Below are 23960 nucleotides of genomic sequence, written 5' to 3' on the forward strand. Positions count from 1 at the left end.
GCTCGTTCCGGTAACACGTTGTTCCACTTAGCGAATATTCCACTGTAATTCCGTCAAAGCAAAACGAGAAACAAGCGTTTCATTAAATATTTCGCATCCATATTCGCTCGTTCGCTCGTTCAGAAGGCGTACGTATAGGGCGGGGCCCTTTTTTAAGTGGAGCACAAGGGGAAGCTCATTAAGGACGAACGCCATTTTACGAGCAACTACAAAGTGCGAACTACGAAGGAATACCTCAATATCGAACTGGTTGCAGCTCGTTCTTTGTAGAGCGCAGCGCTTACGCTCGCACAAATTTCTCACCCATACAGTGGTGTACGCCGACACCGACACCCTGGTTTCTGCATATTTCAGGAACCAGAGACTCGTAGGCCTGACATTATAATTTGTTTTTCTGTGGTTCCCTACGTCCTTCTTGTTTTGTATAATAATAATAATAATAATAATAATAATAATAATAATAATAATAATAATAATAATAATAATAATAATAATAATAATAATAATAATAACCTATTATTAATCAGTAATCAAGTTACTTCACTGTGGCGGATGTGGGGGCTGAGCTGGTACTGTGCCGACACAATTTAGCGCACGAAGAACGTCTTTCTTACTGACGCCGACCAGCAGTTTAAGGCACAGGCAAAACATTTCTGCCGACTGCGCATCGTTTTATTTTCAATAAATGGCTTCTTCACTGCTTCGTTTCTCCATTGAAGATAGTAAATGCGTATAATATAACGAAACATATCGCAACAGTCCGTCTAAATTCGTTTTATGCGTGTTTGGATATATTGAACTATCGGATATATCTAGCTACAGTTAGCGCGTAAGCCCGATCGTTATAACCGGTTTCGACCGTTTCTTGTTTTCTTTTCCCGGTTTCCTTTCGCTCCCATCATTTTGGACAACTTTGTGGGAAAGCGACGCGTCTATCGCGAGGTACGGGTGACCGAGGGTGCCTGCAGCGTATACCGGCGGCCATGTTGTCTTGTCATCGACGCCGCAGCTCATGGAGGGATGAACCTGGCGCGGTCGTTGCACCATCGAAATCAGAGCAGGGGCGAGGAGCCGCTCCCGCTCGGCCGCACCGTCGCCAGCCAATTGGCTCGTCCTGCTCGCTTGGCGGCTGCGGAAATGGAGACGTATGCGGTCTTCGGAGCGCCCGCCGAGGCCAGTGGTTTATTGTGAGCTCCCAGCAGGGAGGGCAAGGTGACGGCCACACAGAAACGGGGGGTGAAGCCTCGCCGCCGTAGGTTCATTGGCGACTTTGAGCGACGCCGAGGCAGCTGCTGTACGCTAATGAACCTAATCACAAACAGCGGGTGGTGCAGGACCGGTGGGAAAGAGAGGAAGGGAGAGTGTAGCATTTGGTGTGTGTGCTGTCCTGGGGAGTGGGGGGGGGGGGGGGAGGTTGATTTGTAGCGTGGGGTTGCCGACTTCTTCGCGGAGAGGCAAGAAGCAAACCGGACTAAGCCGAGATGGTGCGCGAAGGAAAAGGGAACGGGGCCGAATTTCAGGAAATTTGCAGGGACCCCTCGGGCGCGCGCTTCCGGATTTCTATTTCTTTATTTGGCATCTTTCGTGCGCGGCTTGTATAGCGCTTGCGGTCGCGAGGAGTAAGACGTGAGCCTGATTTTATTCGTGGTGACAATTTATTTTTGTCGGATACATGCACACGCGAGTCGTCACGGAAGTTCGCAGAAGTTCTTGCGCTGTTGCTTTCTTATTTGTTTTTTTGCCATTTTTTTTTTTGTAGAGATAGAGAGTGACATGTGAAAGAAGGCCGATAGTGAAGTAAAGTTACTTCAATGGAGAGCGCAAATATGCCACAGGTACGTGTCGTTTTTTCTGCTAAAAAAGAAAAAAAAGAACAGGAAAGCGTTAACGGAGACAAGGTAAGAAAAGTCGGTCGCACACGGCTGCAAGGAACTGGGCCAAGCAGACTCACTGATTTGAGATTTCAGTTGTCCGTCAGTGCAATATGACTGACGTCTACTTGAGGTACTTGCTAGGCAACTTATCTGGAAGCCTTGCAGTTGTCGGAATTAAAGAATCGTCGCGTCGGTTATCTCGCATAGCATATCCGTTTCTCAGTAACACCGGGAAAACGCCGCTTCCGACTGCTGGCAGGGCAAGAAAATAATGCCCAGCTAAAAATACTCCACGTAGTGATTGAATTAAAATTAAGTTATGGCGCTTTACATGCCAAAACCACTTTCTGAGACAGGTCGTAGTGGAGGACTCTGGAAATTTCGATCACCTGGGGTTCTTTAACGTGCACCTAAGTCTAAGTACACGGATGTTTTAGCACTTGGCGCCCATAGATATGCGGCCGCCGCAGCCGGGATTCGATCCCGCGACCTCGTGCTCAGCAGCCCAACATCATAACCGCTGAGCAACCACGGCGGGTTTCACGTAGTGTAAAGGCGCCTGTTGCAGCCAGAATCTTTATTACGAATCCGGCAGGCACTGTATGCCTATATACTTCCCCAAGAGCGAAGTGATTTTTTGCGAGTATCAAATACTTCACGCAGAGTGAAAACACGCTTGCTGGAATGCGAAGAGCCTGAAAAGTCACCCAAACGATGCGTCTTTTTTGCCACGACAATGCACTTTCAATGAGATTACAATGTGATCAGTGTTCCGGTACGGTAGCACGCGCAAAGAACATTGGCAATGGCGATATGAGCATTCAGATGCGCTTTCACTCGCGCATGCGCGGGAGGTCTTTCGTTGTCATAGCGATAGATATGAGCTATTGTGCGGCTGTGCGTGAAAACTTATGTTTTGCGCCGCCTTCAATCACAGGTCAAGCGAATGGCAAGCGCCATGGTCTCCCCCCGATCGGCTCCAAGGAGATGCTGGAGCACAGCTACCGGGGAGCGCTCGAAGCCGGACCCACACCGGACGGTTACTACTCGGCGCTGGACTCCAGCAGCGCATACGTCGTCCTCAACGAGGCGTGAGTCGACTCTCGAAAGCTTGCGCGCGGTTCGCTTTTCTCGCAGCGGTGCCAAGCCGCCCCCGTTGACTGCTGGCCGACTCGTTAAATCTTGGCGGCAGCACCGCTGGAGTTGTGCCGCCGCGATTTGGGGCACTATGACGCGTCGCAGTGCGTGAACAAGTGTAAGGTGGACATTCGACAGGTGTCTGTCTGGCTGGGTGTCAAACTCAATCCTATGCATACTGACAGTTCGGTACACCCTTAACATCAAAAGCGATTCAAATTAATCCGAGGTTCTCCGTCGTGGTATTCTTGATACCTGGGTCGTAAGACTCCCGTCAATTATTGGAGCGTTTGCGTTATTGCAGTTGTTCCGTAGGAAGCGTGCTTCTGTTGAGCAGCTTTACTGTTAAAAGAATAAAAAAAACTTTTTTTTTTCTGATTATGCTACGGGTGACGCGTTTGCTCCAGAATATGAATGGGCGGGGAAGTCCACGGCGAGAAATGTTCTGGACGACAGTGTCCCAACTAGTGAATACGAGTTCCTTTATTCCATTCCACGTCTTTCACTGTTTCCTTACACTTATGTCTTATCTCTCCATTCATTATATTATTCTTTTCTAGAGCAGACCAGAGGCAGCTTCCACGAACATTTAATACCGAACATAATAATCAATTTAAGAACGTGTTCTAGTGCGAGCTTGGAGATGTTTAGGGAACATTTAGGAACGCGTTCTTTGATTCGTTATTATGTTCGTTATTAAGTGTTCGTGCAAGCCGCCCCAGGTGTTAATACTGCTTTACCTGGTGTTCGGCGAGCACAGTCGAAAATTTTTCAAGATTGCCTGCAGCAAATATCACAATTCTAATCATTCAGCTTGTCTGCTCGAAGAGGCGGGCATTACTTGCACAAAAAAAAAAAAAATGGAAATGCATAATCGACTATTCAACAAAAATGTAGTAATTTATTTTTTAACTGATCACCTTATGGCGCACATTGCAATTGTGGGCCCACTTGGAACGAATTCTCAGGATGCCACCAGTTTTCGAGATATTAATTCCCGTACTTTGCGGAGAAATGCATTGGCGATCGAAACCGCCGTGGTTGCTTAGTGGCTATCCCGACCACGGCGACCGCATCTCGATGGGGGCGAAACGCGAAAACACCCATGTATACTTAGATTTAGGAGCACATTAAAGAAGAGTTCCAGGTGGTCCAAATTATTCCAGAGGCCACTACGGCGTGCCTCATAATCAGATCGTGGTTTTGACACGTTGCTCTCCATAGTTAAGTTTTCTTTTTTATTGGCGTTCCAGTCACTTTTCAGCTTCATTGCATACAGCGCCGTTTTGTTAAGAAAGCAAGTGGAACGACAGTGCATTTTTACCGCAAGTTTGACGGTGCACATCCCATAAATGGTGTCATCCACACAATTTTTCTCAAGTGGATATGCCTTGCAATCTCAGCCGCTAGAATTTCTCAATTGCAATATGTGCCATAAGATATTAGTTAAAATCATAGTTAGTTGATTGTTTTAATTATTCGATTTATGTGTTCCAGTTTGTTTGGTAAGTAATTTTCTTTTAATTCTAACATGTTCCCTGAAACACCCTGCGTGGCAACCAAAAGTAATTTATTCAATTTTAGTTAACTGGGTTGCTGACAGCGATAATAATCACCTCACTTTGTGTCCCCCTGGCCACATAATTTATTGGCACAGGGGGTTTCTGCGCGCCTCCCAGCGCCTAATTTTAAGAAAACCATAAAGCTTAATTTTGAATACCCGGTATATACCATCAGTACCTTGTCGACGGTTTAGTGTAGGGAAGGAGACGCGGGAATGTGCTCCCACTGTAGTTCTGTAAAATAGTTGGGACGACTGCTTGGGGTACATGATGGGGTGAAGCTCGGCAATGCGTCGTGCCTGAAAGTAAACAAAAGTGTTTACGGACAGAAATGGACAGAAAAGTAACATGTAACAAATAAGAATAGGGAAACACCGAGTACTACACGTATTTGGAGACAGATTTAGAAGAAGGATGCCTGCGAAGTTGACCAACACAAAAAGATGGAGGGTGCTTAAGCTCCGCCTTTAAGAGTGGAACGCGATAGAATTCAAAGGTCCCTGACTACTTCTCGCGCTTCCCGGCAACTGGAGTGTATGTAACCGTAATGTTTACCGGGAAATGCTGGCCACGAATGCTACGCACGAAGGCGGGCTTTCTGGTAGAAACGCAATCTTTTGCGTGGGCCGCGATGCGGTGGAGGCGAGCGACACCTGGAAGTGTTTCAAGAAAAAGGGGATGCTGCTCCGTGGCTTCCGAGATACTCGCACGCTGGCGCGCGCAAATGGCGGACGCCGCGGCCAGTCTGTGAATGGTAGAAACGCTGGAAAAGGAGTTCGTTTGAGTTTTCGCGTAACAGAATTACGTTTTCTTGTGTAGTCAAATTACAATCCGGCGCTATCATGTATGTAGGTTGTGTGTAAGTTGTACTTTACGATTTTGTATGTATTTCAGCTTGATAAATTCAATCAGTTCAATAGCTTCCTTGCGCCACATAAAGGGCTCGGGTATGGATGGTTCGAAAATGTTTTCGCCGAAACGATGTCCGACGCCTGATCTTCTGCGACGTGGGGCCCTTAACTCTGTCTCGTTAAAACGGTTACTACCCTGCGCGCCGGTGAGTGGACATGGAGCAAAGAAGGAGACAGAGCGTCAATACTCGGTAGGCTATAGCACTCACGTCTGCACGTGGACATGAGAGACCATGTCGATGATGCTTCACCGTCACGTAATGCATCGTTAGGACTTAAATTACTGAGAAGGCGGCCACCGTGACCATTCCGCTAAATGAAGGAATGCACCTCACTCCGCGTCTATATCGCGAAGCGGTCAAACACGCCTAGCGCGCACTCTACGTAAACGTCGGCGCCGTGTCGACAGTGTGCCACGCGCACGAGTGGGACGGGGCTTCCGCGACTCCCTCTCCTTCGTGTTCCTTGAACCCGCGAGTTATGCCTCACCGCAAAACGCACGGAACGGTGCACTCATCTGCCGCATGAAACTTGCAAGGGCGTTTCATAAGCGGGTCGCAGAGCGGTCTCGGCGACGGTGACGGGAGCAGGGGAGGCCTTTGATGTCCGGCCGATACCGGTCTGCGTCGCGGCTCTATGAAACTTGCAGGCATCAGTGTGTGTGTGTGCGCACACAGCGGGAACACCGCGGAGCAGGACGTGGAGAGTGGGCCCCCGCGCAGTGCCTCCGCGAGCTGGCCGGCCGTCTTGGCTTGCTTGGTAGCACGGCTCGATGGAGCCCTCGTCACGGCTCGCTTGGCTCGTCCGCCTCGGCGGCGGCCCTGCATGTGAACTCGCCGCGCCTTCGCCGGGGCTGCTTGTTGTTTGCACGGCCGGCTCCTTGCCGTGGTCGGTACCAGCAGCGCCTCGTGTACGTGCGTGCGTGAGTGCGTGCGGTTGTTCGTGCATAACTCAATCGCAGGGGCACGGCTTCGAAAAAAAAAATGAAAGCACCTGGGAACAACTAAATATCTCGTGGTATCGGCAGGAATGAGGCTAAGTTAGTGTAAACGAATCTTGCGCGTGCTCTTTTAGAGAGAGTAAAACATCTTTATTAATATTTGAATGGCGAGAGCAGTGTGGGAGGAACGCTCAGTCCAGGGTCCCTAAGATGATTCCGGCGATGCTTCGAGCCCGTTGTATCACTGCTCGGAGGACCTCGGGAGGTCCGTCGCGGAGGGCATCGTCCCATAGCTCTTTGTTGCGTAGGCGGTAAAGGAGAGTTGGCAAGGGAGGAAAGAGGTTTGCAGTGCACTCAATCGTGACGTGGAAGATTGTGGGCGAGCTGCCACAGCCAGGGCAACGATCTGCATAACGGTGTGGGTAGAATTTATTGAGAGAGACAAGATTTGGAAAAGTTGCGGTTTGTAACTGGCGTAATGCTACTGCTTCCTCCCGCGAGAAGGACGGCGGTGGTGCGGCGTGGGTGAGACGAATGCGTCTATAATGACGGAGTATGTCTTTGTAACGGAGCAAGTGATCCCCCCACTCTGATCTAGTCGCCTCACCACGCCGAGTCGCCCGGAGGGAAATTTCTCGGGCAACCGCATGTGCGCGTTCGTTACCCGGCAGCGAGGTATGGCCAGGGGTCCAGAGTAAGTGGATGCGGGGAAGTGCGGTTGGTTTATTTTGCGGGATCTGTTTGAGAATTTGGTGCGCCGCTCTCGGGATGCCATGTCCTGATAGGAACGCCCGGCATGCCTGTTGCGAGTCCGTCAATATATACACTTCCTCAGGAACAAGGATGGCGTATCGAATTGCAAGAGCAACACCGAGAATTTCTCCGTAAGCGGCAATTGTTCCGCGCATTGCAGCAGAGTATCTCAGGGATTCGGTGCCATTCAAAAGTATCGAGGTATAGCCCTCTTGAGTGCGTGATGTGTCCGTGTATAAAGTATGTGTTTCCGGGATGTTTGCGAGCATGCGGCCAATGTATCGTACACGGGCTTTGCGCCGCCCTTTGTCATACTCTGGGTGCATATTACGTGGCAATGGATGAATACTTAGTGCTTGGCGTATCGCTGACGACAAGATCGTTGGACGGATTTCAGACTCAAGGGGTGGGACAGAGTATCCTAGACGTGTGAGAAGATGGCGGCCAGTAGGAGGGAGTAGGAGGCGCTGGCGATGGCTGACCCAATGTGCCTCTAGCAGCTCGCCTAGTGTGTTATGTGTCCCTAAGTTAAGGAGACGGCGTGTGGAAGTATACTTCGGGAGGCCATGGGCCAGCTTCGTCGCTTTGCGAATCATTGCGTCTATGTGAAGTTGTTGCGCTTGGGTCAACCGCTGAAATGGGAGATGGTATGTAAGGCGGCTGATCACGCATGCCTCCACCAAGCGCAGCAGGTCCTCTGCTCGAAGGCCCGAGCACCTGTTGGAGACCCTCCAGATCATGGCCAGAATTTGCTCAATCTGTCTGGATAGAAGGGAAACAGTGTAGTTTGACCTGCCATCCGCTTGGACGTGTAGGCCGAGGATACGAGCACGATTAACCTGTGGCACGTGCACAGTGATAGGGGGAGTAGAGGAACGGCTCCGGGGGCGAATGATTATGAGCTCCGACTTTTCCGGAGCACATCTTAAGCCGCATTTTCTCGCGTACTCGGAAACTGTATCGACTGCTTGATGCAGTCGGTCCTGGATGGCTCCGTCGGAAACCCGTGTCGACCAGATAGTAATGTCGTCCGCATAAATACCGTGGGCGACATCAGGGATGTGGTCGAGTAGCCGGGGGAGCCCTGCGACCGCGATATTTAATAGAGTAGTGGAAAGAACTGAGCCCTGGGGTGTCCCACGTCCTACAAGGCGAATCGTACCGGATCGATGCGGTCCCATTCCTACGGTGGCTGTGCGATCTCGAAGAAATGCACGGATATAGTTGTACATACGAATTCCACAGTGGGAATGTGCAACATTGTGAAGGATGAGGTCATGTTCAACATTATCAAATGCCCCTTTTAGGTCTAAGGCGATGAGTGCTGTCGTTTGGGCGGACGACGGAGGTCCTATGACTTCCTCCCGCAATTGTAAAAGCACATCTTTGGCAGACAGATGAGCCCGATGTCCGAATTGAGAGTTAGAAAAGAATGATTTTTCTTCGAGGAAGGGCTGCAGACGCCGCAAGAGTGCATGTTCCATGAGCTTACCAATGCAGGATGTTAGGGAGATGGGTCGCAAGTTTTCAACCTTAACAGGCTTGCCCGGTTTGGGGATCAGTGTGATGTCGGCGTGTCGCCATGCTTGGTGAAGCATGCCCTTGCGCCAGCAATCATTGAAGATATAGTTGAGGTGGTTAACATACGCGTCACTGAGGTTACGAAGGGTGGCCAATCGGATGTGGTCGGCTCCCGGTGCCGCTCTTTTACTTTCCTGAGACTTTGAATGCGAAAAGGCTGGAAAAAGGGGGCGTGATGTGGTTCGCTGAGTGTGCCTGAAGCTGTTTACTGATATCATGAAAAAGACAAAAAATGAGCAGAGCATTTGAATGTACACTTGCACAGGTGCTATTTGGTGATTTCTTTCATATATTTAATTTGAAATCAGGGCCATCGCTACTTCCATGCTCTTCTTAAGGAATATAAAGATATGGCGATGTTGTTTTCGAGCGTTTGAATCCCTAGTTTGCTAAATTTGGGTCATTCCCGTCGCTGTAACGTCATGTTTATCTTGATTTCATAATATATTGATATGAACTGCTGAAACTGACAGAACACCACCGTAAATATCACAAAGAAACTTGAAATCTACTCCCTAGCCTTACTCAGTCTAAAATGAAAACTTGCTGCTATACCCAGGACGTTACTTAGATTACACTCTCAATTGCTTTTGAAATCACCATGCCGATCGAAGCACCGTGTGTAACAGGATGCATGTTTTCATCGTGTCTTTCGTTTTTTAAACAATTGTGGCCGCAGCGTGACGGAGTCATTGAAAAATCATTGGTGGCACTGCCATGGCGATCAAAAGCGACCACCCGCAATTCTCGGGTGGTCGCTTTTGGACGTTTGTGACAAGGCCCACCAACTGCTCGCGCAGTGTGACAGTCACCAGTACACGGCCACCTCGGTATGGTGCGCTAAGATAAAAGGAGAAAACCAATACAGACAATCTCCTTAATCTTTTTTGACTTTTTCATCCCATCTTCTCGCTTTTTTTTTTCTTTTCGGACAGCCCTTCGTCGCAAGACGATGCCGACAGACTCGTGACTGCCCTGCAGAAAGCACTTCTTCTGCCGTCTGGTACCTTTTCCAACGTTCGGTGAGTTCTAGTAGACGCTCATTTGTCGTTTTCACTGCAAAAGCATTGTACAGCATGCTCGCCGGCTTCTGTGCCGGATGTGGTAGGGTTCCCGGTCCACTAGGGTCCCCGGAGTCCGCTAGTGCCGAGAGGGAAAACAGGAGGGGGGGGGGGGGCGGCTGTGGGAAGCAGCCGGTCGCATATAGCAGCACTCGGATTGCTTGGCCTAATTGTTGACGTCACGCTGCGACGTCTGTAGAACGCGGGCCCTGATGAAGGTGAGGTCAGGCAGTCGCCAGGGAGCGCGCGCGAAGATGTCACCATAGGCTGCCTCGATGTACAGCGGCGGGAGAAGAGGACATCCGGTCACCCTACGTCAGTGCGGTTCGGTGACTCGCGCGCAGGTGGTGCGATCGATGACGTCAGCAGCGCGCGCCGAGAGGGTACGGTCTACACGGGACGTCCCATAATTGGCAACGTGCCAAAGTAAATAAATAAAATATTAGGTATACCGTTGGATCTCTATGTGTGACGGGACATCACTCAAGTAGCGCATGAGCACTTGTTACAAGAGCGCTACACTCGGTGGCCGCTCAATATTGGTGTTAGGAATGTATCATAATGAGTAGACATAACCAGCACAAACTAAAGCGTGAACGAATCAGACAAAGCGACAAAAAAAAAAAAGCAAGGACGACCACTGCCTGTGCTTAGCATACTTCTTGCTGAATTATTGTATGAGATATGTCACAAGCTTCTAGCCTTCTTCTGCTTCTAGTTCAAGTGAAAGTAGAGAGCGCGTGGGAAATTCACAGATTGAGAAAAGTGCAAAGCGAAAAAAGGTAATCTCGTCCAAAGCGTAAGCTCACCTGCTTTAGACTATAGCGGACAGCTGTTCTGTGCCCTGCTTTGGAAGCACACTTGCGTAGCCTTCGAAGTGAACCTAATCGTCAGTAAGAAGTTCGCTGACGTATCAAGTACAGCAGTAGTGTTATACTTCTCTGCGTAGTCGATAAGGTTGTACCGTCTCGTGCACTACAGTTAACAAACTGTATAATAAACTAACGCAGCGCTAGAAATTATTTCTCATGCATCTGGACATGAGAATTAATTTACCTTAGCTCAGTGCGATCGCTGTACAAGGTACGTTAGCCATCTAATGGCCTCCTTTTTCAGGCAGAGATGCTAAAATGACAGCAAATACGAGCTGTCCATAATGTCAGCTGCAACAAAAGAAAAGAAAAGCAGGTTTGTGTGCATTTTTGTGACATCATTGTGATCTCCTGTGTGCCTCGCATCGTAAAGTGTGCTACTACGACTATTATATTCATTTTGGGGTGGCTTTCCGGACAGTGCAGCAACGAAGAAAAATTCATGAAGTCTGTCTGGCAAACTTACGGTCGGGGAGAAAAAAAGTGTTTCCTTTCCTTTTTTTCTTTTTTTGCGCATAGGCCTCTTCGGCGCACATTTGTTCTTTTTTTCTAGCAACATTGGCGTAACAAGGCACCTACTGGTCACCTATGAGAAAACAAGAACACACACACACACATAAACAAAAACAAACATTTCGTTAAAGGTGTACCATTCGCGTCTGAAAACGTAAAATCACGATCGTATTTCGATTCCCGTCGGGAACTTCCGAAAGAAAATACGCAGTTAAAGAAACGCGGCGTGGTCAAATTTACCCTTTCGCATGGCCGTGACGCTCGTAAACCGCTCGTTTCTTGCACCGCGATGAATTCCGTTAATCAGTGACACGCCGCCTGAGCGCGAGGGAATACTACACGAGAGCCCTCTACACGCATACGTCGCAGTTACCCAGCGAGGGTTCGCGTTCCTTCGGGAGATTTCCGACGGTAGCAGCCGAATTCCTTCTCCTTCGCACTCAAATTAGTCGTTAGAATAGAAAATAAAGCAAATGGATCGAAAGGCTTCAATAAGGAAGCACAAAGAGAGAGAGAGAGAGAGAGAGGTGGAGAGAGAAGAGCGCCAGTGTCTCAGGGTGATACAGTATAGAGGGGACGGTGAGCGTGGGTCTCCAAGCTTTCACCTCGCGGCCTCGCTGAAGATTTACTCCACCCAACGGGAGCCAAAGCTGCGCGTCCAATCCTGCCGTGGCAATTACGAACCGTTTATTGAACCTACGGGCCCAGGGGGTGTGGGGTGAGGAGAAAAGAAGGGGCGGACGGAGAAGCCTAACGCGTGCCCCCCCCCCCCCCCTCCATGCCGTCGCGCTGCCCCCTGCGGCGGCAGCGCCGACTGAGAGCCGCTCGCCCCGATTCGCTCGCGCAGATTTCATTTGAAAAACTCATTAACTTTTCTTGAACGCCAGTTAGGAAATCTGCAGCCTCCCCCCGTTTCTCTGAAGTCTATAGCTTTCGTTCGCCATTTCGCCTCTCGTTCATTTGCAGCGTTAAGGCACCGCCTTCGCGCTTGGATTTTGGCGTGCAGCGTCGACCTGCGCTGTACCGAGTCGCGCTGAAGAACGAGCTGTATGATATACCAATCGCCGATGAGTTAGCCCGTTGCTTTACCACGCTGCGTCGCTTGGTTTCGTAGGAGTGGGAGATGTTGCGAGTGATGGCCGCGGGTGGCGGAAGAGTCCGCCATCGCCGCGATGCCGAAGGCGTCAGTGAAACGTGAAAAGAGTAAGGGAAACGGGATGTAACGAAACATATCGCACAACGGACGAGTCTACCCTGCGGCTAATCCTTGCCAATAATATTTAATTAGGCGGAGAACGTATTAGCCGGCCTATACGAGAAAACGTACGGTACGCTGTTCAGCGAAAGGAAGGACATCGATAATGTAGCATACAAAAAGGCCGTCTCGCTGGATTTCAGATTGGGAAAGATACTTTCGCGCTCTGAGCGTGAGATCTCAGTTCGCTCGAAAACGGAGTTGCTAAATCTGTACACTGTCGAATTTCACCATAGTGTCGTATTCGCCTTCCCGTCAGGTTTACGCATTTTCTCTCATCGGCTAAAAACAAACACGATGAAATTAATCAAACGTGGCGAAATTTGACTGCGCCCGTGATAGAAGCCTAGCTGCCTTGTTTTTATTGTAAACACTGTACTGTGAATTCTTATAACTATTCCTGTAATTTTTTTACTGCTGCATTGTATTCTCGCCCCTCCCCTCTGCGATGTAATAGTATGTACCTAGAGGGTTTTACAAATAATTAAAGAAAAAGAAAGACGACCGGGCACCCGGCCACGAAGCATGACCATGATTTTCTAGGTAGCACCGCGATACCTAGAAAATCTAAGCACCAACTAGCCCAAGATGAAGTCCTTTTGCATGACCATGAGTTGGCTTTGCAACAATGCGGTCGTAGAGAAACTTCAGCAGTTTGCCATCATGTTTTTCTTTTTTTTTTTGTTCCCTTGCTAATTCCAGTTTGGAAGGCAACCGGGTGAGCTTCAAGGTGAATCCCAACTCCCAGAACCTCAACGCCACAGCCGTGGCTGCCAAAGCAGGTAAGCCCTTGGGCATGAGCAGCGGCGATTCCAGGAGACCGCACACCAGGCACGTGACTTCCCCCCCTCCCGCCCCACACACGCAAAAAACAAGAAAAAAATCCTGTGTTTGTATACGGTCTGGCCACGTCCACCCCTCCCATTCCTCCTCCTCCACCCACTGCCCCTACCACTCTCTTTTTTTGGTAAAGTGCGTGACCCCTCCCAGTGAAAACAATTTTCGTCTGCCCTCCTGGCGCGCGCATGCGTGTCAGTGCACGCTTAGCAGTGGGTTGATTTCTTCTCAACAAACTAAAAAAACTAAGAAAACAAGAAAAGATAAAATAAAATAGCGACATTATTTGATTGGAAGATCAAGGTCTGTAACTGCAGAAAAATTTGTCATGGCGCAAACGTCAATGCTTCAACCTGTGTAGCGCTGAGCCTCAGAAGGGTTTGGGTGCGATCTAGTTGGTACGGATCATTCATATTTAAAACGGCGCCAAAGAACACGGACAAGGGAGGACACAGGACGAGCGCTGACTGCCAACAACACCTTTATTGGAGCCTGCGCAAATATACACAATTCGCAATGGGCATAAAGAGGGTGAAAGAAGGGAAAGGCAAATCATCGTCGGTCAAATCCTGCTGAGCATGCGTCAATAATATTAAACAATATAAAAGTTACCATATCATGGTGGACACAGGATAAACTAATTAACTTCTAAGGAACTTAAGTTCTTTATCACAAAGTGCTATGGAGGGGGAACTAACACAGGTTGCTCCTAACTCACACATTGAAAACGCCTCAAATGTTTCTCTGGCCATCCGATTGCTGTACCTTTTCAACACACGTGTGTCGTCAAGCAGTGGTGAACAGCCACACTTTGCACAATGAACAGCCAGATTACTGCCAGTCTTAATCTTGACACAGTGCGCATGCTCACGCAAACGTTCATAGATACAACGTCCTGTTGAAAAAAGAAAGAACGCAGTTGTACCGTATGACCACAAGCTAGCACACGGGCTTGAACGTTGGTTCAAGGTACAACATTGACGTTCGTTTTTCTGCGAAACATAAGATAGGTGGCCTATGCCCGTTACTTGATAATAGGCTGAAGGAAAAGCAGGTGAAGGGAAAATGCACTGTCAACCATGTGAAGAGGTACATCAGTTGTGCTAAGCAGGTTGTGTATGCCATTCCATTATCTTGTGGTCGAGAGTACGTGGGACAAACGAAGCGATGTGTGAATGTTCGACTTCGGGAGCATGCGCTATGTCTTCAAGGAGTTGCGCCACTTCATCTCCCGGAGCATTGCAAGTCGTGCGGTTGTTGCCCTGATTTAAAAAAAAAAGAACTAGTGTCATTTTTAAACACGCAAACAAATTGACAAGGGAAATCGCCGAAGCTCACAATATAAAGATTAGGGACAAAGCGTGTATCAGTGAACCGTATATCACTCTTTGTGACAAGGAACTGAATTACCTATGTCAATTTTGATTATGTGTCAGTTTGTCACAGTGGCCCCGGCGCATATGTGTATCTTGTGCATGTGCATGTCATGGTTATCAAATGGCACCTATATATTTATATATGTTAGACATATCTTCAATAAAAATCAGTTGAGTTAGCGCTGTGTCGTCGTTTTATTCCTTCTCTTGTCCTTGTCTTGGGTCAGCTGTTACAACCCTTACCATGAATCCCAACCAACTGGCCCAACTTGCCGTTCTGATGACCGATCAAAGCCTTGTGACATCACTGTCACTGTTTTAGCAAAAATCATCAACTAGACAAGCAGTTCGTCACAACACAACAGCTGCCGTACTAATTACAACGCCGCACAGCCGCCCACCGCGTAGCAGACGATGGATGGATGGATGGAAGGTAGGAGCGTCCCCTTTGAAACGGGGCGATGGCAGTTGCCACCATGCTCAGATTTTTATTTTGCCTTTTATTTTTATTTTTATCTGTGTTGTGTGTTATTGAATTTCTCGATTTTCTTTAAATACGTCTTCCTACCCTTTTAACCTTATGTCACCTCTCTGCTTTTGAGCCACCAATCCTCCAATCGCCTTTTGCTAATTTCCACCGCATATTTATTTACATGACTATTATTATCTCGGAACCCTAGGGCCTCAGGAAGGGTGACTGTGGCCGCATCGACATCGGGCTTGGTACCATCACATTTTAGTATGAGGTGTTCATTGTTTCTACATATTTACCACACACAGTACATGTGTCTTCTTCTTCGTTAAATTTCTTTTTATAGCTCCGCTTTCTAAGACACATCCTGATCTAGCTTCAAAGAGTAGGGCACTGCCTCTTGAGTTATCGTAAAACGCTTCCTTCCTCATCTGCTGTTTCCAGTATCGATATAGTTCCACACTATGCTTCTTTTCCATTGAATTTATCCAATTTTTACCTTTCGCGTTTTTAACCTGTCGTTTAATGCTGTCTTTCTTCGTCCTCGTGTCTGGCATACTTACTGGTTAGCTTCCTAGTTCTTTTCCGCCATTGTGAGTCAACGCTCTTTCTGTATAGGTATTTAAACACCTTAGCTGCCCACCTGTTATCGTCCAATTTGCCCAGATGTTTTTCGTATAGGATTTTACTCTGAGCTTCCCGTGCTTCGAACGATGCCCAGCCCATATCTCCCTGTACTGCTTCGTTTATGGTTTTCCCTTGGGCACCTAGTGCCAACCTTCCCACAGCTCTCTGATTTATTTCTAGTCTCGACTGAACCTCTGCCCTTAAACACAGGACCACATTCCCGAAAGTAAGCCCCGACACTCCCTACCGATTACTCCCTTCCAAATACCTCTCAGCACCTGTTGTAGCCCCACAATGCCCTATGGTTCATTATACCGGCATCTCTTCGCCATTTTGCTATGAGAGACTGTTCGTGCATTTCCGTGTACATCTGCCCTTTGTTTATCCATACCCCGAGATATTTGTATTCGGCCACTCAGGGTATTTCATGGCCTTGTATTGTAAGCTCCTGATCAGTGGTATGGTTGAAAAACATCCCACCTGACTTAGCTGCATTAAAACTGAAACCTAAACTGTCTCCTTCATCTCCACAGTAATTAACTAGAGTTTGCGAACCTTCCTGGCTATCTGCTAACAGTACAATATCGTCCGCATACATTAAACCCGGTAGTCGTTGCTCAACAACCTTTTAGCATAATCTGTACGACAGATTATACCCTAGATTGCTTCGTTGTAACCTTCTTTCCATGCTTATCATATAAAGCATGAACAGCAACGGTGATAGAGGACAACCTTGCCTTAATCCTTTGGGAACCTCGACAGTTGTCGTACGCTTAATTCCTTCCCATGTTATTTCAACATTATTTTCTCGATATATTTCCTGTAGAAAATCAATTACCTCATGACCGTTACCTACAGCTTTTAATATGTTCCACAGGAGTTCCCTATTCACGTTGTCGTATGCACCACTTATGTCCAGGAAGGCTAAACACAGAGGTCTATTTTCCGCCTTAGCTATTTCTATGCACTGGGTAAGCACGAACAGGCTATCATCTAAGCGCCTACCACTTCTGAACCCATTCTGAAGTTCTCCGAGTATCCTATTACTTTCTACCCATGACTGCATATTTAGTTTCACCGCCTGCATCGCCAGCCTATATATAACTGATGTTATCGTAATTGGTCGAAAGCATTTTATGTTCTTCTTATCACCCTTCCCTTTATAAATCAAATTCATTTTACTCTGTTTCCAGCTGTGCGGAATTTGCTTATTTGTTATGACTGCCTCCAGTGCTTTTATCAGCGTTTCCTTGCTTCTTGGGCCAAGTTCATTAATTAACTTTATTGGAATTTCGCCTATACCCGCAGACGTGCATTTTGGAACATTTGCTTCCGCCTTTTTCAGTTAAGATTGGTCAGTTCTAAGCTGTTTTCTGTTATGCTATTCCGTGTTGCTCCCTCATTTGGGGCGATTACCCAATCGTCTTTCCTAAATGACTCTGCTATAACTGAAGCAATGTAGTTCACAACGTCATCTCCCTCTAAACAGTTTCCTTCGGCATCGTGAATCTGTTCTGAAACTCTTCGAACAGGTTATAAAAGCGCCACATACGGCCGCCGGTTGAATGAAAGTGGGCGCAAGCTGCTCCCATAGAAGCCGGATATCTGTGCAGGTCTGGAGTTCCAGTTGGTCGTGGTTTCTGTGCTCTCCGCATGCCTGGTCGCCACCGGCACCCCGCTTTCCTCCTCATCCTTTTCGCCATACCCTCTTCCGCTTTCCGCCTCCTGGTTACGCCGACGCTCGCCGGAGTAACGGACACCTAAGAGCTGCGCTCTAGAAAATTCCAGTCTGTCCTGATATTGGGTATTTTATTAGTGAACGCGAAAGGTCGATGGCAAAGAACACTTACGAACGACAAGCTTTAGAAATTCGGCTGCCGTATCGTGCAAATAGAACTTTCCCCATCCTTAAAAACAAATTGCTTAGGCCGACTAAATATAGAGGAATAGCTACATAGTTGAACAGCTTCATTGAGGGATAGCTTAGCATGTCCAGATATAATCAACATATTCTGATATACGTTAAACCACGCATATTGCCTTGATGAAGTGGTGAATACCGCCTGGAATGAGCAACCGAGGTAGTTCAGTGGCTATGGCGTTGCGCTGCTGAGCTTGAGGTCGGAGGTTCGATCCAGACAGCGGCGGCCGCATTTGGTTGGGGTGAAACATAAAAAACGCTCGTGCACTTAGATTCTGGCGCACGTTAAAGTACATCGAAGGGTCAAAACTAATCCAGAGACGCCCTATACGATTTGCCTCATAAATATGCCGGGGTTTTTGAACGTAAAACTCCAGAATTTAATTTTTTTTACCACTTTGAATCGGGTAACTTTTGGCGGAGCGGACAAATCAGAGAACTTGCACCAGAACTGTTTTTAAGAGTAGACTCTAGGCAATCACGCATGTTGTTGAACATATCATTGGCGAAGGCGGCTGGCCGATTCCGTTTCGGCTTCTTTCGCTTCTCTGGTAGAACGCATGATTCAACGCTTTGATGAGAACAGCCCTATAAACACTTAAACTTTCTCGCGTAACTCGTTGAGGCCATCGAGCCTATCTTGTTTTAAATAAAAGAGATGCTGTACCGGCCAATTGCTTAGATGAAAAGAGAAAAGAAAAGTATGCTTTTAAACTTTGGTCTGCGCAGCCTTTGAGAGACTTCGATTTGATAAAGGATCGTTTCTTTGCTAAAATTCTAAAGCGTTATGTTATTTTGCTTTTCTCTTGGTGTGCAAAAACTCTCATTAGTGTTATTTTTAATTTTACTTATTATCTTTCCAGTTAGTCCGATCTAATTCACCCAGGCCCCCATAGCGAGTGTGAGTTCTCTTCCGACGCTCCCGGATTTCCTGTCGAAGTAAACAGAGGCTTCTAAAGTTTGGTCCCAATCACGACCAAAGTTACTCGTCCGCGCCATTTGCTGAAGAAAACTTAGACCGAGTTTTCATCGTAAAGCACGTATGTCTTTTGACACTCGGTAAAGCAAGGAAAGGATATGGCTTAATTTTCTGGTATTGCTAAAAGAGTTTGTAATCCAGGCACTCTAGGTTGCGAAAATGGCCGCGCCATGTTTGCGGTGCGATTTCAGCAATGATTGCGCATTGCTCGACCAGCCCCCACTTTTCCGTTTAGTATCTGTGCACGTTCTGAAGATACTGTGAAAGGACGGGAAAGCTTTTTCAGAGGATGGTTTCACCATCGGTTCCGAGCGCTCCTTACACTCGCGGTTGTTTGTCAATCGCGACGGCCTAACACAAGTGGGCCCCACTTATGATATCCGCAACGTACACAGAATGCCTACGGATTCGGCGCTACCGCGCACACCGTTAAAATTCTGCAGGGTTGCACAAGCTGCAGCTTTCGTCGGCCAGCCAGGGATCGCTCTCACTCGAAGCGGTTGGGCAGGGAAAAAATACCGGCTCTGGCTAGGCCGGCACTTGCGTGCCTTGATAGCCACGATGACCGGTGCTACAGTGGAAGGCTGCAGGTACGGAACGAATACGCGGGGTAGGAAGCCTTCGATAACTTTGCTCCAGGTTTGCTACGATCGGCCTCCGCAACGGTGCGCCGTTCTATTGAGAGGAAACGTAGGAGCGGCACTCGACGAGTGTTGTTCTTCCTGTAGGGGAGAGCGAACGCGCGCGGCCTTCGGCGAAAGTGCTCGGAAGACTCCGAGGGACCGCGTTAACATTTGTGCGCGCCCCGATTGGTCCGGGCTCAGCACCCTAACTCGACGACCCGTCTTGCCACCTGTACACACCACCGCCACTCAGGCGAAGGCGCCGTTACGCGACGAGACGCGCCACAAACGCGCCGCAAATGGACGGCGCGGCGCGTTTGTGGTGCGGAGGCACCACCTCTCTCTCTACGCGCTAAGCCCCCTCCCTCCCCCCACCCCGACAGCAAAACCTCGGAGCAGGGAGGTAACGGTGACGCGTTCGCGCACCGCGGCGCTTCTACGAGCAGTGTCAACATCGCTGGAGGCTCTTTAGACGGCGCGGCCGCAGAGCCTTTAAAAGCGCCCTGCGCCGCTCGGAGCGCACCGTGGCAAAGCCCGCTTCTTTCCACGGGTTTGTAACAGCGCGATGCGTTTTCTGGCCTGTAGTAGAGCGGGCGCGCAAGGATGGGGCGGCAACATTGTCGTTGGCAAACAACGTTCGCGAAGTGAGGACTCAAAGCCCTCGCTATAGCTCGCCACCATGGTTACATTTCTCCTTCTCACTTTGCCGAGAATGCGGATACGTAGGGCAGCGTTTTTAAGGCCGGAGAACTTGCCGCGTTCTTGCCGCAGACGCGCAGCTACAGCGTTGACAAGCGATGTTGTCGAACCACGTTCGCTTTTTTCGTGTTCTGCCTACCTTTTTTTCTTTCTTTACTTTATGAATAAAGTAAAGAAACACGCACATAACTTTATGTGCGTGTTTTCCGGCGCAAGTACTTCTGTCATCCGAAGAGCGACAAGAGTGGTGAGCTAGCAGCTCACGTTGTTAATCGCTGAAAGTTTTCGGATAAATGAAACTTGCTTTTGCGACGGTCGATCTTACTGTGTACATCTGCCCACGGGATTGTCGCTCAACTCGGCTTTGCTTTAGGCGAGCGTTTTTGGCAAAATAATGGGGTAAACGGAGATAAAGTTCCCTAAATGTCCCAAATATTTATCCGCCTCTCTGTCGCTTTTACCAACACATTTAGTTGGCGTTAATTGCAGGTCTTGGACGAGATCTGCGACACATTGTAGCGGTGCGCTACACATATTTCATACTCTTGCAACATATTGAGTGAGTGACGGAGATAAATCCTGGAGCTATTTGCGTATTCCAGTTTTTCGTTGCAGTATCGTCTCTATTTTCGACAATGCGAAGTATAAGGATAGGACAACCAGGGGAACAATAGACTACGGCGACAGTTCGACATGTTGCTTAATTTATGCACTTGCTGCTTTGTCAGCAATGACCCAAGTATATACGTCTAAAATAAGAAACCGTAAATATTCGCATTTCGCATGATGTAATAGGAGAGGTTGGAGGCTTTAGATGGCACCAGCTGCTGCTCTTGTTTTGGCAAAAATATATCACAAAATTGGTCACGCGCGCGCACACACACACACACACACACACACACACACACACACACACGCACACGCACGCACACACACGCACACGCACGCACACACACACACACACACACACACACACACACACACACGCACACGCACACACACACACGCACACGCACGCACACACACACACACACACACACACACACACACGCACGCACGCACACACACACACACACACACACACACACACACACACACACACACACACACACACACACACACACACGTACTATTAAGAACGGCCCAGATGAGGTGCAAGTTTTGTCAGCCAGTTGCGACAGCAGTGTCAACTTTCTAGGAACTCCACCGTTACGCTCTAGCCTCGTCGCCGTTGTGACTGAATGCGTTCGGCGGGCTAACTATTGTTACCGAACCCACCAACGCCGACCTGTTCTGCTATGAGCGGGGGAGTTGCCGCGGGAGCGTCTACGAAGGCCCCTTCCCACGCGCCGTCCAAGACGCAAGACAATGGGCACCCGGCCGAGCTGCGGGGGTCAGCTCGGGGAATAAAAGGCACCTTTCCTGACACAAGCCCCGAGTTCTACGAAGTCCGTCTGACGTCGACTCCGGACCGTGAACCTCGCGCAAGGAAGTGTGTGTGTGTGTGTGTGTGTAAACCGTCCCGCAGAGAGGCGGCTTGTTTACGGTGACTGGACGAACGTTTCCGTCACCTTGGAATCGAGGGGGGGACCGACTGTTTATAAACCGCTGTTGTGCGGCTGCTCAGTACACTTTCTCAAGCAGTCATGTTAGACTGATACACGTTCTCAAGCAGTCATGTTAGACTGATGAACTGCATGTAGATACTGTAAATAAACCCATATTCCTCGTTCTCGATGAGAAGCAGTCCTTCCCTTCATCAACGTCCTCAGCGTGGATAAGTTGGACGACGGCATGGGCCAGCTACCTTCTAATTCATGCCGGACTCCAATCTTGACAACGGGTTACGAGCGATGGGATTGAGCCCACAATCCTGACAGTACGCACATGTGCGCACGCAAACACATGAAAAGGGCACGAGTGCATCGCAAAATACAGTCGGCTAGCATGAACACAAGGTTCGTGTAAACAATTACACGTGTAAGCACAAGTACTTTGAATCGTCCGAGAAAACATACAGAAGTTCACAGTTTTGCAGACGAGTGCATGAGACGCGTAAATATGCATACGTAACACTGCAAAGGTGCTTGACAACATAACAAGCTTAGACTTGAGCTAATGCACATTATGCGAATGGCGATCGCATACACGCTGCCCTGTTCCATTTATTCCCGATTTTCCGGTTAGATCACGTACGCAGCCGCCTTAGGACATCGCTCACTTCTAGAAGCTGGCGTTAATTTCTGCCGGTGAAAAAACGTGATATGTCGATAATCTATTATCGAAAGCCATAGGCCCCTTGCCCCACTTAGCGCAGTGTTCTTTGGGGAAGCTCATTGTCCTCTTCAGACGGAAAAAGAAAAGGTGTTAAGAAAGAAAATAAATTATACAGCCCTTGTCAGGCCGTTTGTCTCACGTTCAGAGACACCTTCGGGGTTTATAATGTACAGGATGCGCAAAAGTTGTTGCACGTTTCGCGGATGATTTCTTCTGTGATAGCAGTTTGTCGCAACGCACGCTGTTAGCTACTCTATACACTCCGATACCCGCGTGTCTAGCTATTCTGCTTTTAAGAGCGGTTCGTGCTTGGATAATCGAAAGAGGGATCACTGCCGACTCGCTCTTACGGAGCTCGTGCGCTAATCACGGAGCTCAACCGTAAATGCGTAAGACTTAAGCGACATCGCGAGCCTATTTCGCGAAATTTGTTGCTATTGTCCCCACCTGATTTTTTTCTTTGTCTTAATACTGTCGTTGCTTGAGATAGGCAAGTCTGTACATTTAACAGGACAATGTGGCTGGCACTGTAAGAAGCATGGAGGGGCATTGCAGTGCGAACTCGATCGCGTATTATTGTGTCCTCAGAAGAAAAAGAAAGACAACGAAAAACGCTAAAACATGAGCTCAGCAAAGGCTTTATAACCACTTTTTTTGCAACATTACGTTAACGCGACTGAATAAAACTGCTTTGTTATCATCATTATCATCGTGCGCATGGCTCTCGAATTACTGTAAAAATGTATGCGCACACACGGAAGCTTTGGCGCTGCTTGGCGTTGGCCGGCGATGGTTCTCAAGGTAAACAATGGTGGCAGCGGATGCTTCACAGTGAAGTGCTGGCGGAACCAACTCAGGGCTGTCCAGAGGGCCCGTGTGACACCAGAGGGGCTCGGCCTCTCTGTCCCGACCTGGGAGCGGCCCGCCTCACTCCGACTGATCCCCCAGGACCTAAATAAATTTCTTCATACCGTACCATACCCAGAAGCAACTGTACCATACTATGGCACTTTGTAATATACTATTTCTCTTGTGTCCCAGAAATATTATTGTTGCTCTCGCAAAGCGGATACAAGGAAGCATTACCAAACAAATTTTCATAGGTAGCTCGTTTTAGACGCAATCCAAAACACATGGCAATGAAAGTCGAACAAAACCACTAAACACTCAGTAAGGCGTAATATACACTCAGTTCCTGTACACACAATCCAAGAGCTTACTGCTTTCCTCACCGTGATTAATTATGCCATTAAGAACCAGCTAGGGAGTGCCCTGTTCCGTGTGATTTGAAGCCAGTCCTTCAGAGCCTGCTGTAATGCCGGAAATGAGTTAACAGACACTCACGACTATATAATAAGTGCGAGTGAATGTGAATATGAGTAGACGTGCCTGTCTATCACTCCCTCAATCCACACGGAACGCACGCGAACTCTCACTCACTCACTCACTCACTCACTCACTCACTCACTCACTCACTCACTCACTCACTCACTCACGCGCACATGCACCAAGCTCATGTACATGTACCAAGCACATGCGCACACTCACACACTCACTCTATCACTCGCAAACACGCGCAATCGCGCGAGTGCTTTGACTTTCTGTTGAAACATTCAGTGCTTGTGGAATAAAATGATTTGAGAGTTTATGCGCTGTCTGTTTCGCTTGGCGCAGTCTCGGCTTGCGCGTT

General features: G+C 48.4%; 1 protein-coding gene across 1 annotated transcript in view; it reads left to right on the plus strand.

Moving 5' to 3' along the window:
- IA-2 (tyrosine phosphatase IA-2) overlaps window positions 1–23960 on the plus strand; it is a 700681-nt gene that overhangs the window by 289122 nt on the left and 387599 nt on the right. The window contains exons 10-12 of the mRNA XM_075682014.1: window positions 2812–2965; window positions 9694–9780; window positions 13162–13241. Of these exons, the coding sequence (XP_075538129.1) occupies window positions 2812–2965; window positions 9694–9780; window positions 13162–13241 (321 nt within the window). The remainder of the gene's footprint in view (window positions 1–2811; window positions 2966–9693; window positions 9781–13161; window positions 13242–23960) is intronic.

This window comes from Dermacentor variabilis, chromosome 2, assembly GCF_050947875.1.
Source record: "Dermacentor variabilis isolate Ectoservices chromosome 2, ASM5094787v1, whole genome shotgun sequence".
In the NCBI taxonomy this organism is placed as follows: Eukaryota; Metazoa; Arthropoda; class Arachnida; order Ixodida; family Ixodidae; genus Dermacentor; species Dermacentor variabilis.